General features: G+C 41.0%; 1 protein-coding gene across 1 annotated transcript in view; it reads right to left on the reverse strand.

The window, feature by feature from the left end:
* Positions 1–12,993, reverse strand: part of LOC126150512 (histone-lysine N-methyltransferase PRDM7-like) — a 277,290-nt gene that overhangs the window by 138,978 nt on the left and 125,319 nt on the right. The window contains exon 5 of the mRNA XM_049915881.1: positions 2,311–2,345. Within this exon, the coding sequence (XP_049771838.1) occupies positions 2,311–2,345 (35 nt within the window). The remainder of the gene's footprint in view (positions 1–2,310; positions 2,346–12,993) is intronic.

Consider the following 12,993-nt stretch of genomic DNA (forward strand, 5'->3'; position numbering starts at 1 on the left):
CAGATGTAGCGGAAACTGTGTCATCTACAGGCACATCATTTCTGCTCCAACAATTCCTGCACACAGATACAAACACCAATGAGGAGAAGTTAGATATGCTATTTATATACAGAAAATGTCAAAGACACGCTGTCGAAACTCTTGCCCATCACGCTTGGCACTTGCACAAATTATTGGGTCAAACAGGTAGCTACAACAATAAACAGAGAAAAAGGGCAAAGACTGCAACTGACAGAGCAGATGAAGAAGCGTCTCTGGCTATGATGCTTATCAATCCACAAGGTGGCACAACATGTATTGCCAAGTACTGTGAGATCAGCCAGATGAGTATCATTTGCATGTTCCATTGACATAAATTCGACGCTTATAATCTGTCACTGCATCAGGACACGATTTTGAATGTGGCACAGAATTTTGTCAGTTTGCTCTGCAGCACCTGGGAGACAACACTACACATTTCCAAAATGTGCTCTTTAGCGATAAACTAACATTTACACAGTATCGTAAACATATGTAACACACACTACTGTTGGGTGACAGCTGAAAATCAGATATAACACCAATGACTGTGGAATGGAAAGATATGGTGCTGCATCATATGAAATTCCATTGTGAGACCTTACTTCAACCCAGGGGTGTTAAATGGAAATAAGTATACACAGTTTCTTAAGAACATTCTACCTGTTCTTCTAAAAGACGTCAAAGCTGATCCTGTATCTATGTCATATAGAAAATGAGGTTTTATCTTAGTAGTGTAAGCTGTCTTACTGTGTTTAATGGTGGAGCCCAGCCTGAGAGCTCCGTTTGTCAATTTTTACACTACAACAGCTGACTCTGGCAGCTTTGCTTTCCAATTTCAGTATGTTTCTTGGATTCTTTTGTGAAAGGTTTCAACGTCAATGTTAACAAGCACTATATTACTACAACTGCCTTTCCAAAAGCTACTGAACACAGTTATGAAAAGCATACAGTAAAAAAAAAAAAGCTTCAATATAGCTATATGCAATCAATTGCAGGAAACCTCATTTCAATATCTGAAATAATTCACAAAATAAATAGAGTGTTAAATCTTACATGACTCACCAGTACATGGTTTCGTACACAAAACAATTACTAAAAAATGAATCTACTTAGTTTTTTAACTTCATGAAGAGAGTTAGTACGATGATAAATACTTGGTGAGACATAATTCAATTTTAAATTGAAGCCACATGACAATTACATGAACAAAGATGACCATTAGAGACACTTAGTTTGCCAGGTTTACATTCCACATGATGCCTTTATTGTAAAACAAGAAGAAGATGAGTTTTAGATGCAATTTTGCAATTTAGGGAGAAAAAGCTCCCTACATCCTCATACCACACGTGCACCATGACTGCATCAACTGCACTCACACATCATTCTGCAGTATTTAATAATGTTTCTAAGTGAATACCTGCTGCAAAGGTGTGTTCCCATTATTTGGTAAAATACTCAACTAGTGGTAATGTGAAAGCCACTGATAGAATTCCAACAGCGTACATGTTCTACAAGAAGAGCTTGATATTCTAAACAATCAAAGGCCTCGCTGAACAGAATAGCAACTAGTAATGGTAAAATTTTACTGTTTAACAACTTCTTTTTTGAAGTCACGTAAGGCTTTGTCCAACAAAGAATCCCTTAACAAAGCCAAACTTTAGAGGAATTTAAGAAAGTCTGTTAGAAAAGTGGATTAGTATTCTATGCAGATACATGTAGTTATGCTGATAGCATGTGGAAGTAAAATAATGAAACATCCAAGTATGAAGACTTATTTCTCAATAATGATGCATATTTGTAGTACCAAAATCCAAAAACTCTGATTTTCTTTAGCAAGAGTAACTATTAATAGAGAGTAGATGATGTTCTCCAAACCTTTTTATGCTAATGGACAATCTAAATATAGTGCAGCAAAGAATGTAATGGTCACTTATTTACACAGTCATTTTACAAATCTTTCAAATACAATACAAAACTTTCAAATACATCACTTCTATTAATATCATGACCATTAATTACTATGAGTTCACGTCTTGAAAATTATGTTGTCAAGTTCCAGGAAAACTATAGTTTTTAATTCTTCACTTTATAACTATCAAACTTTACAAATACAAAAAAGAATCGGTGCTTCACTTTAAAAACTCAGTAGAAATTGATTTCCTTGTGAGACAGGCATTGTGCAGCTTAAGATCAGTCTATAGTATTACTACAACTCATCAAAACTCTTTTCAGAACTTGAATAAATAGGAATTAACAACAAATACATAAAATTATAAAAGTACTACTCACGACTATGATGGACTGAGGATACTTCACCAGCATCTCTAGACAGAAGACAACACAAAAACCATTAGAGTGCCATTCTTATAGATTTTAAGCACATTAGTGATTTTATTACATAACAGTAAACAGAAAGTTATGAACAATTTCCTTTCATTACAATTTTTCATGTAGAATTTCATGTAATCAATTAAAAAATGAAATGTACTCTTCTATGGATTGCATTAAAATATTGTTTAACAGGCAGATGGGTAAAAGAAGGTATCATAAAATTTCACTAGAATGGACTACTCATTGATAAACAGTAATCTGCACTAGGCATAATTACACTACAATTACATGAACTTTTTAGCTAGCTTATATAAATCATTCTGTTTCCTTGATGCACCAAATCTTAAACTTCCAACTATCACCACCATTGTCTTCATCAGGAGCAACTGACTATCACTGCTGCTGCTGCTGCTGCTACTGCTGGCGTAGTGTCACAGTATGGAAAGCCTACAACTTATTTTCCACAACAACCATTCGAGGGGAGAGAAGAGTTAAGGTAGTGAAAGCCAATAAATGATAATTTCATAATTATTGTCAGAATAAAGTTTAAATTTCATGCTTAAGAAATTATTCACACAGGAGGAATGTTATACATATTCTAAACTTATGTCATTCATTGATTGTCTTCATTTTGATAATACTAAGAGAAATAAAATAAACCAAAATAAATGGTTTATTTTAATTTTCAGACCATTTTCTTTTCTAACTGTTTTTGCTTACTACCCCTGAGATTTGTGGTATCACTATTTTTAATCATCATCCTAATAGCACAACTGTGAAATTTATACCTTGGTTGTCACAAGAACTTGGGTGTTTCTTCTGAATATGTTGCTATTTTTGAGATTGTCATTATGATGCTACCTGAGGACACTCCTTTTTTTCTTTTTTTTCCAAATATGTATTGGATTTCACTCCCATACAGCCATGAGAATATTACAATGTCTCTTGCTTCCATTCATATTCCCTGCCCGTCACTCTTTCATTGGCTGTGTAGAAACAGCTGACACAATTCCTTTCATTCCCATCATATGTCACGGCGAGCATCAGCAACATTGCAGTAAGAAACATTTAAGTACACCACTGGCCCCTATCTAAACTTTTGCCATTTCCCGCAGAAATGAATGCTATTGATGAGTATTTTTCTAATTTTAAAGTCAGTTTGGTTCGGATTACAAACGGATTCAGGCAAACTGCAGTTTAAATGTGGTGGGCGTTCATAAAAAGCCAAAGTAAGTGGTACAGATTGCCATTCCCATGGTTGGTAACGTGACAACATTTGTTGCTCGCTCACTGCTCTCCTCCCCACAATCGTCCCAGCTCACGACCAAGCTGGTTTCGCTGTTCCCCTTCTAAGTCCTCAGTAGTGCTGAGCTTGAACAGCTGTAAAAAGCAGATTGCCATATATTCTAGTGTGCAGGTTATATGCAACAACACCGATTAACACATAAATAAAATTCAGTCCCATTTTCAAACTTTTGCTCATCCCGAGATCTTGTGACACCTATCAGTACTATCTCCATGATGCGTCTTGCTGCTATTCTCATGATAACAATTACAGTCGGCGTAGTATCAACACTGTAGAAAAGACAGATTGCTACTTATCATAAAGAAGACACCTCAAGTTGCAGAAGGCACAATTTAAAGGACAGTTTCGGCCACAGCCTTTATCAGTCAAATGAGATACACAAACACACCATTCACACACATGAGCAAGCACACTTCACACACACACACACACACACAACCACCAACTCCAGCATCTCAGGCTGGGATGCAACAATCATGTGGGATGCAAACAGCAATTTGGAGGGGGCGAAGAACGGGAAGGGGTTGTAGTGATGGGTGGGAAGAGAGACAAATGCTGTCTGGTGGAGTGTACAGGGAGTACACTGCCAAAAAGGTGCAGTGTGAGGAGGTTGTGGGGCAGGAAGGTGAGGAAAAAAGGAGCAATGAAGAAGAGAGGAGCAGGAAAAGACAGGCAGATGCATTGGCTGAGGGCTGCAAATAAACAGGGTGGAAGATGAGGAGGAGATGATAGGACAGATTGGGTGGAAACTGTTGGGCAGAATGCGTGGGGACATAGGTTGAGGCTGGGGTAATTACAGGAACAGATAATGCGTTGTAAGAATAACTCCCATCTGCACCGTTCAGTATAGCTGGTTGTGAAGGGCAGGAGCCAAATGGCTCAAGTAGCGAAGCAGCCATTGAAATCAAGTGTGATATTTTCAACTGCATTGTGGGCCACAGGGAGGTTTACTGGAAAATGTGTTGTAAGGATAACTCCCATCTGCACAGTTCAGAAAAGTTGGAAGTGGAGGGGAGGATCCAGATGGCTCGGCTAGTGAACCAGCAATTGAAATCAAGTGTGTTATGTTCAGCTGCATGTTGTGCCGTGGGGTGGTCTATTTTGCTCTTGGCCACAGTTTGGCAGTGACCGTTCGTCCTGGTGAACAGCTGGGTGATAGTCATGCCAACATAAAAAGCTGTGCAATGACTGCAGCAGAGCTGGTAAATGACATGGCTTCTTTACCATGTGTCCTGGCCCCTGAAGGGGTAGGATAAACCTGTGACAGGACAGGAATAGGAAGTGCTAGGTGTGTGGATTGGGCATATTTTGCACCTGGGTCTTCAACAGGGATATGATACTTGTAACGAGGGATTTGGACTCAAACTGGCTTAGGGATGGACCAGGATGTTGTGCAGGTTGGGTGCGTAATGGAACAATCACATTAGGAGGCGTGAGAAGTATCTTGGGTAGGATGCCCCTCATTTCAGGGCATGATGATAGATAATCAAAGCACTGGCAATGAATACGAGGTTCAATTGTTCCTGCCCAGGGTGGTATTGGATGATGAAGGGGACAATCTTTTGTAGCTTGTTCTTGTTGGGGTGGTGGGATGTTTGGGGGTGTGATGGTAAATGGCATGCGAGATCTGTTCACAGACTATGTATAGGGGATAGTTCCTGTCCGTGAAGGTGGCCTTGATGAGGTCCTTAGCATACTGAGCAAGGGAGTTTTTGTCACTGCAGACACACCATCCCTGAAGAGCCAGCCTGTATGGAAGGGATTTTTTGGTGTGAAATGGATGACAGCTGTCAAAATGCAGGTACTGTTGGTGGTTGGTTGGTTTAATGTGGACAGAGGTGCAGATGGAGGCATCACAGAGAAGGAGGTCAACATCTGGGTAGGTGGCACACTGGGTTGAGGAGGATCACAAGAAGTGGATGGGAGAGAAGGTGTTGAGGTTGTGAAGAAATGAAGATAGGGTGTCTTGGCCCAAGGTCCAGATCACAAAAATATTATCAATGAACCTGAAACAGACTAGGGGTTTTGTGTTTTGGGAGGCTTCAAAGGCCTCCTCCTGGATTTGTTTATCTACCTACTCTTCATGTGAAAAGAAGTTGTAGGTTAGCAAGGTGAAGGAAGTTTTTGGTGCCTTTGATGTGGGAGGACTGATTACAGGCAGCTAGTTGGAGGTGTTTATCAATGAGGAACGAAATTCTTTCAACAGGGAAACAATAACCAGCCATAATGTGACATTAAGGATTGTTAGGTTTGTGGATTTTGAGAAGCATGTAGAAGTTGGGTGTCATGCAGGTGAGGAGGAAAGTGGATTCAGGTGAGATGTTCTGAGAAGAACGTAAGGCTTCAAGTATTTAGAAGTCCAACACAAACTCCAATCCCTGCTTAAAGCCTCTATCCCCAACCCTTTACCTCCTGGTTCCCTACTCGTCACCGTTGATGCCACCTCCCCATACATCAACTTCCCTTACCGCTGTTGAAAACTATCTTCTCCAACGTCCTTCAGACTCCAAAGCCACTACCTCATTTCTCATATACTTTACTAACTTTATCCTAACCCACTACCACGTCTCATTTGAAGGGAAAGTATACAAAAAAAATCTGCGGCACAACCATGAGCACCTGCAAGCATCCTCCTGTGCCAACGTTTTTCTGGATCACCTAGAGGAGGCCTTTGTAGCCTCCCAAAACACCAAACCCCTAGTCTGGTTCAGGTTCAATGATGATATCTTCAAGATCTGGACTCAAGGCCAAGACAACCTATCTTCATAACCTCAACATTTTCTCTCCCATTCACTTAATTTGGTCCTTCTCAACCTATCATGCCACATTTCTAGATGTAGACCTCCTCCTCTCTGATAGTTCCATCTGTACTTCTGTCCACATTAAATCCACAAACCACCAAAAGGACATCCATTTTGAGAGTTACCATCCCTTTTACACTAATAAATACCTCCCATACAGCCTAGCAACCTGGAATGGTGTATCTGCAGTGACAATAGCTCACTTACTCAGTATGCTGGTGGTCTCACCAAGGCCTTCACAGAGAGACACCAGCTCCAGTCATAGTTCGCAAATAGATCTCCCATGCCAATTCCCCTCACATCCCCAATCCTCCCACCACCCCAAGAACCAGCACGAAGGAGCGCCCCCTTCATTATCCAGTACCACGATGGACAGGAAGAACTAAACTACATTGTATGCTAAGGCTTTGATTACTTACAACCATGCCCTCAAATGAGCGACATTGTACCAGAGATATTTCCCGCCCCTCTTAAACTGGTGTTCCATTGCCCACTCAATCTACACAACATCCTGGTCCATCCCTAAGACACTTACAATCCAAACCACTCGCCACAAGTATCTTATCCCTGTGGAAGACACAGATGCAAAATCTGCCCAATCCATCCACCCGGCACTTCCTATTCCAGTCCTGTCACAGGTTTATCCTACCCCATCAGGGGCCAAGCCACATGGGAAAGAAGCCATTTCATTTACCAGCTCTGCTGCAATAATTGCACAGCTCTATATACTGGTATGACTACCAACCAGCTGCCTGCCAGGATGAATGGACACTGCCAAACTGTGGCCAAGAGCAAAGTAGACATCCCTGCGGCACGACATGCAGCTGAGTATTACACACTTGATTTCAATGGCTCCTTCACTACATGAGCCATCTGCATCCTTCCCCCCACTACCATCTTTTCTGAACTGTGAAGGTGGGAGTTATCCTTACCACACGTTATTCTCCTATATGTATCCCAGCCTCAGCCTATGTCCCCATATGCTCCACCAAACAGTTTCCACCTCCTCTGTCCTATCATCTCCTCCCCATTCTCATCTCCCACCCTATTTATTTGCAGCCCTCTGCTGATGCATCCATCCATTTTCCCCTGCTCCTCTTTTTTTTTGCTCCTTTTTCCCCACCTCCCTGCCCCACAACCTCCTGATGCTGCACCTGCTGGCAGTCTAGTCCCTGCACACCGCCAGACAGCATTTATCTCTCACCCCACCTGTACACTACTACCTACTACCTTTCCCCGCTCCCTCCACATTGCTGCTTGCATCCCACTTGATAGAGTTGCATTCCGGCCTAAGAATCTGGAGTTGGCACTCGTGTGCATGAGGTGTGCTTGCTTGCGTGTGTGAATTGTGTGTGTCTCTGCTTTACTGATGAAGGCTGTGGCCGAAAGCTTTATGTAAGTGTCTTTTAATTGTGCCAGTCAGCAACCTGAGGTGTCTTCTTTAGGGTACATAGCAACCTGTATTTTTCTACATTGTTGATTTTCCTACCTGTGGTTTCCATTGTTTAATTTAGATACTTTGTACTAGATTAATTTTCATTTTTGCTTCAACTGAGTGTCACCATCATGTTCTAAAGATGATTAAAGATGGTAACACTTTTAACTGCTACTCTAATACGTGAACAGTGACCTAATTTCTCATTTGCAATCCACTTAGTAAATCATTTGAGTCTCTCATAACTAAATAAAATATTTGTCTGGGTTCTGGATCAACTACTGTTTTTTGAAGGACAACATTTCTGTTTTTTAATGATACCTTTACTTAAGAAGCAGCATTAACATGCTTGTGCATGGTATCCAAACATGTATGAGGTTTATTGCAAAACCATCATATACAACAAAAGTTTGTAAGATGATAGAATTTAATTCTATTTCGTCTAGTGTTTCATAAAATCGTCAAATTTTAATCAGAGTAATAGACTATTGTAGTGGCTAGCTCATAGTTTCTCACATATCTCTTGGGTTGGTGGCTCGCCAGTCCGTGTCACATAACACTTCAGCACATAGGGAAATCTTGAACCTGTTGGAACATGAGTATTATTTGCAGAGCCCAGCACTTCTGAGTACTTCATATTCGATCTGCACATGACCTCAAAAGCAAAAGCTTCATCCCTAAATGTAAGACAACCCCTACAAATATAAGACTATCCCTATATACACTACTACCGGTAAGCAATGAAAAATGTTGACCTCTGCAGCAATAGTTTACTTCGTGAATATAACACTGTATTTTTTGAATGACAAATTTGGGAAAAAACCTCATCTTATGTTCAGGTAAACACGCACATAATTACAGACCAATATCCTTAACATCAGTTTGCTGTAGAATTCTTGAACACATTCAAGGTTTGAATATAATAAATTTCAGTGATACAGAAACCTTCTGTCCACAATTAAGAACAGGTTTAGACAGCATAACTTGTGCAAAACTGAGCTTTTCCTTTTCTCACATGATATCCCATAAAACATGGATGGAGGGCAACAAGCAGATTCCACATTCATAGATTTTTGGAAAGTGACACAATTCCGCAGTACAAAGGTCTGAGGATATGGACTGGGTTCGCAGATATGTGAGCGGCTCTAAGACATCATAAGTACCAGAACCCAGCATGCTGTCCTTGTTGGTGAGGGTTCATCAGAGAAAAGGGTATCATTACATGTGCCCCAAGGAAGTGTTGTAGGATCCCTCTCATTCTCTATTTACATAAGTGATCTGATGAACAAAGTGAGCAACAATTTGTAGCTTTTTGTTGTTGACACAGTGTTGTAGGGGAAGGTATCTTCATTGAGCAACTGTCAGAGGATACAAAGTGACTTAGACAGAATTTCTAGTTGTTGCAATGAACGGCAGCTTGCTCTAAATACAGAAAAATGAAAGGCAATGTGGATGAGAAGGGAAAGCAATCGTTTAATGTTCACATACGGCATTAGTGTTTTTTGAAGGACAACATTTCTGTTTTTTAATGTTTAATGTTTCTGTAGTGTTCAGCTTGAAAGTCACATCAACCAAATATTTAAGTATAACATCCCAAAGCGATATTAAATGTTATGAGCAAGTCAAGTTGGCGGAAGGGAAGGCAAATGGTGACTTCATTTCACTGGTAGAATTTTGGGAACGTGTAACTCATCTATAAAGGAGACAATTATAGAATGCTAGTGTAACCCTTCTTTAATATTGTTGAGTGTTTGGGATCCCTAACAGGTCAGATTAAAAGTAGACATCGAAGCAGTTTAGTGGCATGTGGCTAGATTTGTTACTGGTAGGTTCAATTAGCATGCAAGTATTACAGAGATGCTTTGTGAACTCAAATGGGAATTCTTGGAGGAAGGATGGCACTCTTTTCACGAGCTGATATTGCAGGAATTTAGGGAACTGGCTAATTATAAACCAATTCTACTGCCACCAACATAAGTTTTGCATAAGTACTACATTGGTGGGATGAGGAAAATTAGGACTCACATGGGGGCTTATAGGTACTAGTTTCTCCCTCTTTATTTACAGGTGGAACAGGACAGGAAATGACTTGTAGTGTTAAGTGGTACTCTTCACCATGCACTGTACAGCAGAAATCTGCAAATGATTTACAAAGGGCTTGAAGATATATATTATCTGTAATGAATAAAATTGATGAAGAGTTATGTTCAAGAATTGGACAGCTTTAAGTGGTAACAAAAATTTTATTCAGTGACAGTAAAGTCCAGTGCTCAGCATTACTGATTATGTTTGGTTGTTGGAAAACATGCAGCTATTTGCCAGCTCAGTGTTGTACAAAAAGTGAGTAACTCAAAAAGCTTGTGCACTGAATGACTATGTAAATACAATTTGTTCAGCTTTCGAGGTGCATGTATAATATTAGAGCAGTGATTTTGGATACAAATTCTGAACAAATCAAATTGGTTAATTATGCATCCCAGACCTATCCAGAGGCAAAGTTTACCTGTCGTTGGCACAGCAATCAGTACAAAAAAGACCACTAAAAGGTGGAGAAAATCTAAGATTAATACATTAAATCTTCAACATCAAGATAAAAGGGATCCTCCAATCTTCTACATGCAAGAAATAGTGGCAAGAACCTGTGTGAGCTATTTATCTTTGGACTTTCTGTTGCAAATGGCCTTAAACAATTTCATAGTCATTTGACCTAGCTGTTAATAAAGCACCTGACCTGTCAGAGCTTTACATCAGTTGACTACAACAGATGTATAAGGTCGTACCACTACACACACTGTATGTGGCAAACATGGCAGGAACGAGAAGACTGGCAGAGGATTGCACCAAATCACAAAGTGGTTGAAGAAAAAACTTTGATGCTACTTGAGGTCCAGAGATATCTTGAAGCAACAGGAGGCAAGCAAAAAGATGAAGCACAAGACAACAACAAGGAAGGAAAAAGATTTGGGCGCTAATGACCATAGAAGTTTTGCGCCCTAAAACCACAAACAAAAAAAAAAAAAAAACAAAAACAAAAAAAGAAGGAAAAAGAAGCCAAGGAGAAGGGAAAAGGTTTTTCTTTTGTGCAGTTTGAGTGAAAGTGATGGCAGCATGAAGTACAGCACTGTCTTGTGATCTGTTACACTCTGTGGCTGTGCAGCCCTCTTCACAGCCCAGATGAGCTGACTGATCATGTCATCACAGCAACCCAGTCATCACAACTCAACGGCACTTTCCTATCAGTTCAAGCAATGACACTGCTTTGAGACATTAACCCTTATATCCATAAACAGGGTGTTGATGGAAGTGCTGTGGAGACAATATATTTAAAGTTTTGTGCACAAAGATTCTTATTACTTGAAACAGTGGTGTAAAGGAATACGGCAACGATAACGATGTGGTCGTATATTTAGAGAAATATTTCTTGTGTACAATTACTTCATAAGTGAGGTAAAGTTTTTGTATACGGTATTGTGGCATTTAGGACAAAGACAATCATGGAAACTTGAGGCTACATATCAGATTGCACATGAATTATGAAAGAAATAATACAATTATTTGTTAATAATAAAGTGATATCAGTCAAACAATGGAAACAGCATTAAGGTCATCAAAATATACCAAGGGTTTCACTGAAGCCTTCACAGACTGTAATTGTCCTCCCAACCTTGTACAGAAGTAAATCTCCCATGCCTTATCTTTCCAGTCTCCCACCACCTCCCAAAGTCTCACCATCCGGTCACAAAGGAGCATTCCCCTCGTAACTCAGAACCACACAGGACTTGAGCAACTAAATTACACTCTCCGCCAGGTTTCAACTACCTCTTGCTGTTCCCTGAAATGAGAAATGTCCTGCCCAATAGCCTTTCCACACCTCCCACACTAGTATTCTGCCATCCACCGAACCTGTACAATATACTCATCCATCCCTGCTCCCAGCCCCTTACCTCATGGCTCATATCCCTGTAATAGACCTAGATGTAAGACCTGCCCCATACATCCTACCACCACCATATACTCCAGTCCAGTCACAAACATCACCAATCCCATCAAAGGGAGAGCTACATGTGAAACTAGTCATGTGATCTATAAGCTAAGCTGCAACCACTGTGTGCATTCTATGTGGCCACGACAACCAATAAGCTGTCGTTGCGCATGAATGGCCACTGACAAACTGTGGCCAAGAAAAGAGTAGACCAACCTTTTGTTGAGCACATTGCCAAACACAACATCCTTCATTTCAATGGTTGCTTCACAGCCTGTGTCATATAGGTCCTTCCAAACAAACCAGCTTTTCTGAATTGCACAGGTCGGAACTTTCCCTGCAATGTATCCTACATTCCTGTAACCTTCCTGGCCTCAACCTTCATTATTCATTGTCCTCACCCCTCCAGCCCCTTCCCTGTTCCCATTCCAGCAATACACAACCCTCATTTCACCATTGCAACCAGTCTTTTTATTCCTCTCCTTTTCCGCTAGCCCCCCCCCCCCCCCCCCCCAATATACACACACACACACAATCTCTCTTCTGCCCACCGTCTAACCTCCTCACAGCACCTATCTGCCCTACCCTCTCTCGATCTCATCCTTGTGCCCTCCCCAGCAGTACTTCACCGTTCGCAACACCTATCCTGCTATTGCTCCCCCTCCCTGCCCCAGCCTCCTCCTTACTCCCACCCAGTTGCAACTACCATCATGCAATGAAACTTCCTGGCAGATTAAAACTGTGTGCCAGACCAAGACTCGAACTCGGGACCTTTGCCTTTCGTGGGCAAGCGCTCTACCGACTGAGCTACCCAAGCACGACTCACACCCCGTCCTCACAGCTTTAATTCCGCCAGTACCTTGTCTCCTACCTTCCAAACTTTACAGAAGCTCTCCTGCGAACCATGCAGAACTAGCACTCCTGAAAGAAAGGATATTGCAGAGACATGGCTTAGCCACAGCCTGGGGGATGTTTCTAGAATGAAATTTTCACTCTACAGTGGAGTGTGCGCTGATATGAAACTTCCTGGCAGATTAAAACTGTGTGCCAGACCAAGACTCGAACTCGGCACCTTTGCCTTTCGTGGGCAAGTGCTCTACCGACTGAGCTACCCAAG

The sequence above is a fragment of the Schistocerca cancellata genome, chromosome 2 (genome assembly GCF_023864275.1).
Source record: "Schistocerca cancellata isolate TAMUIC-IGC-003103 chromosome 2, iqSchCanc2.1, whole genome shotgun sequence".
NCBI classification, from domain to species: Eukaryota; Metazoa; Arthropoda; class Insecta; order Orthoptera; family Acrididae; genus Schistocerca; species Schistocerca cancellata.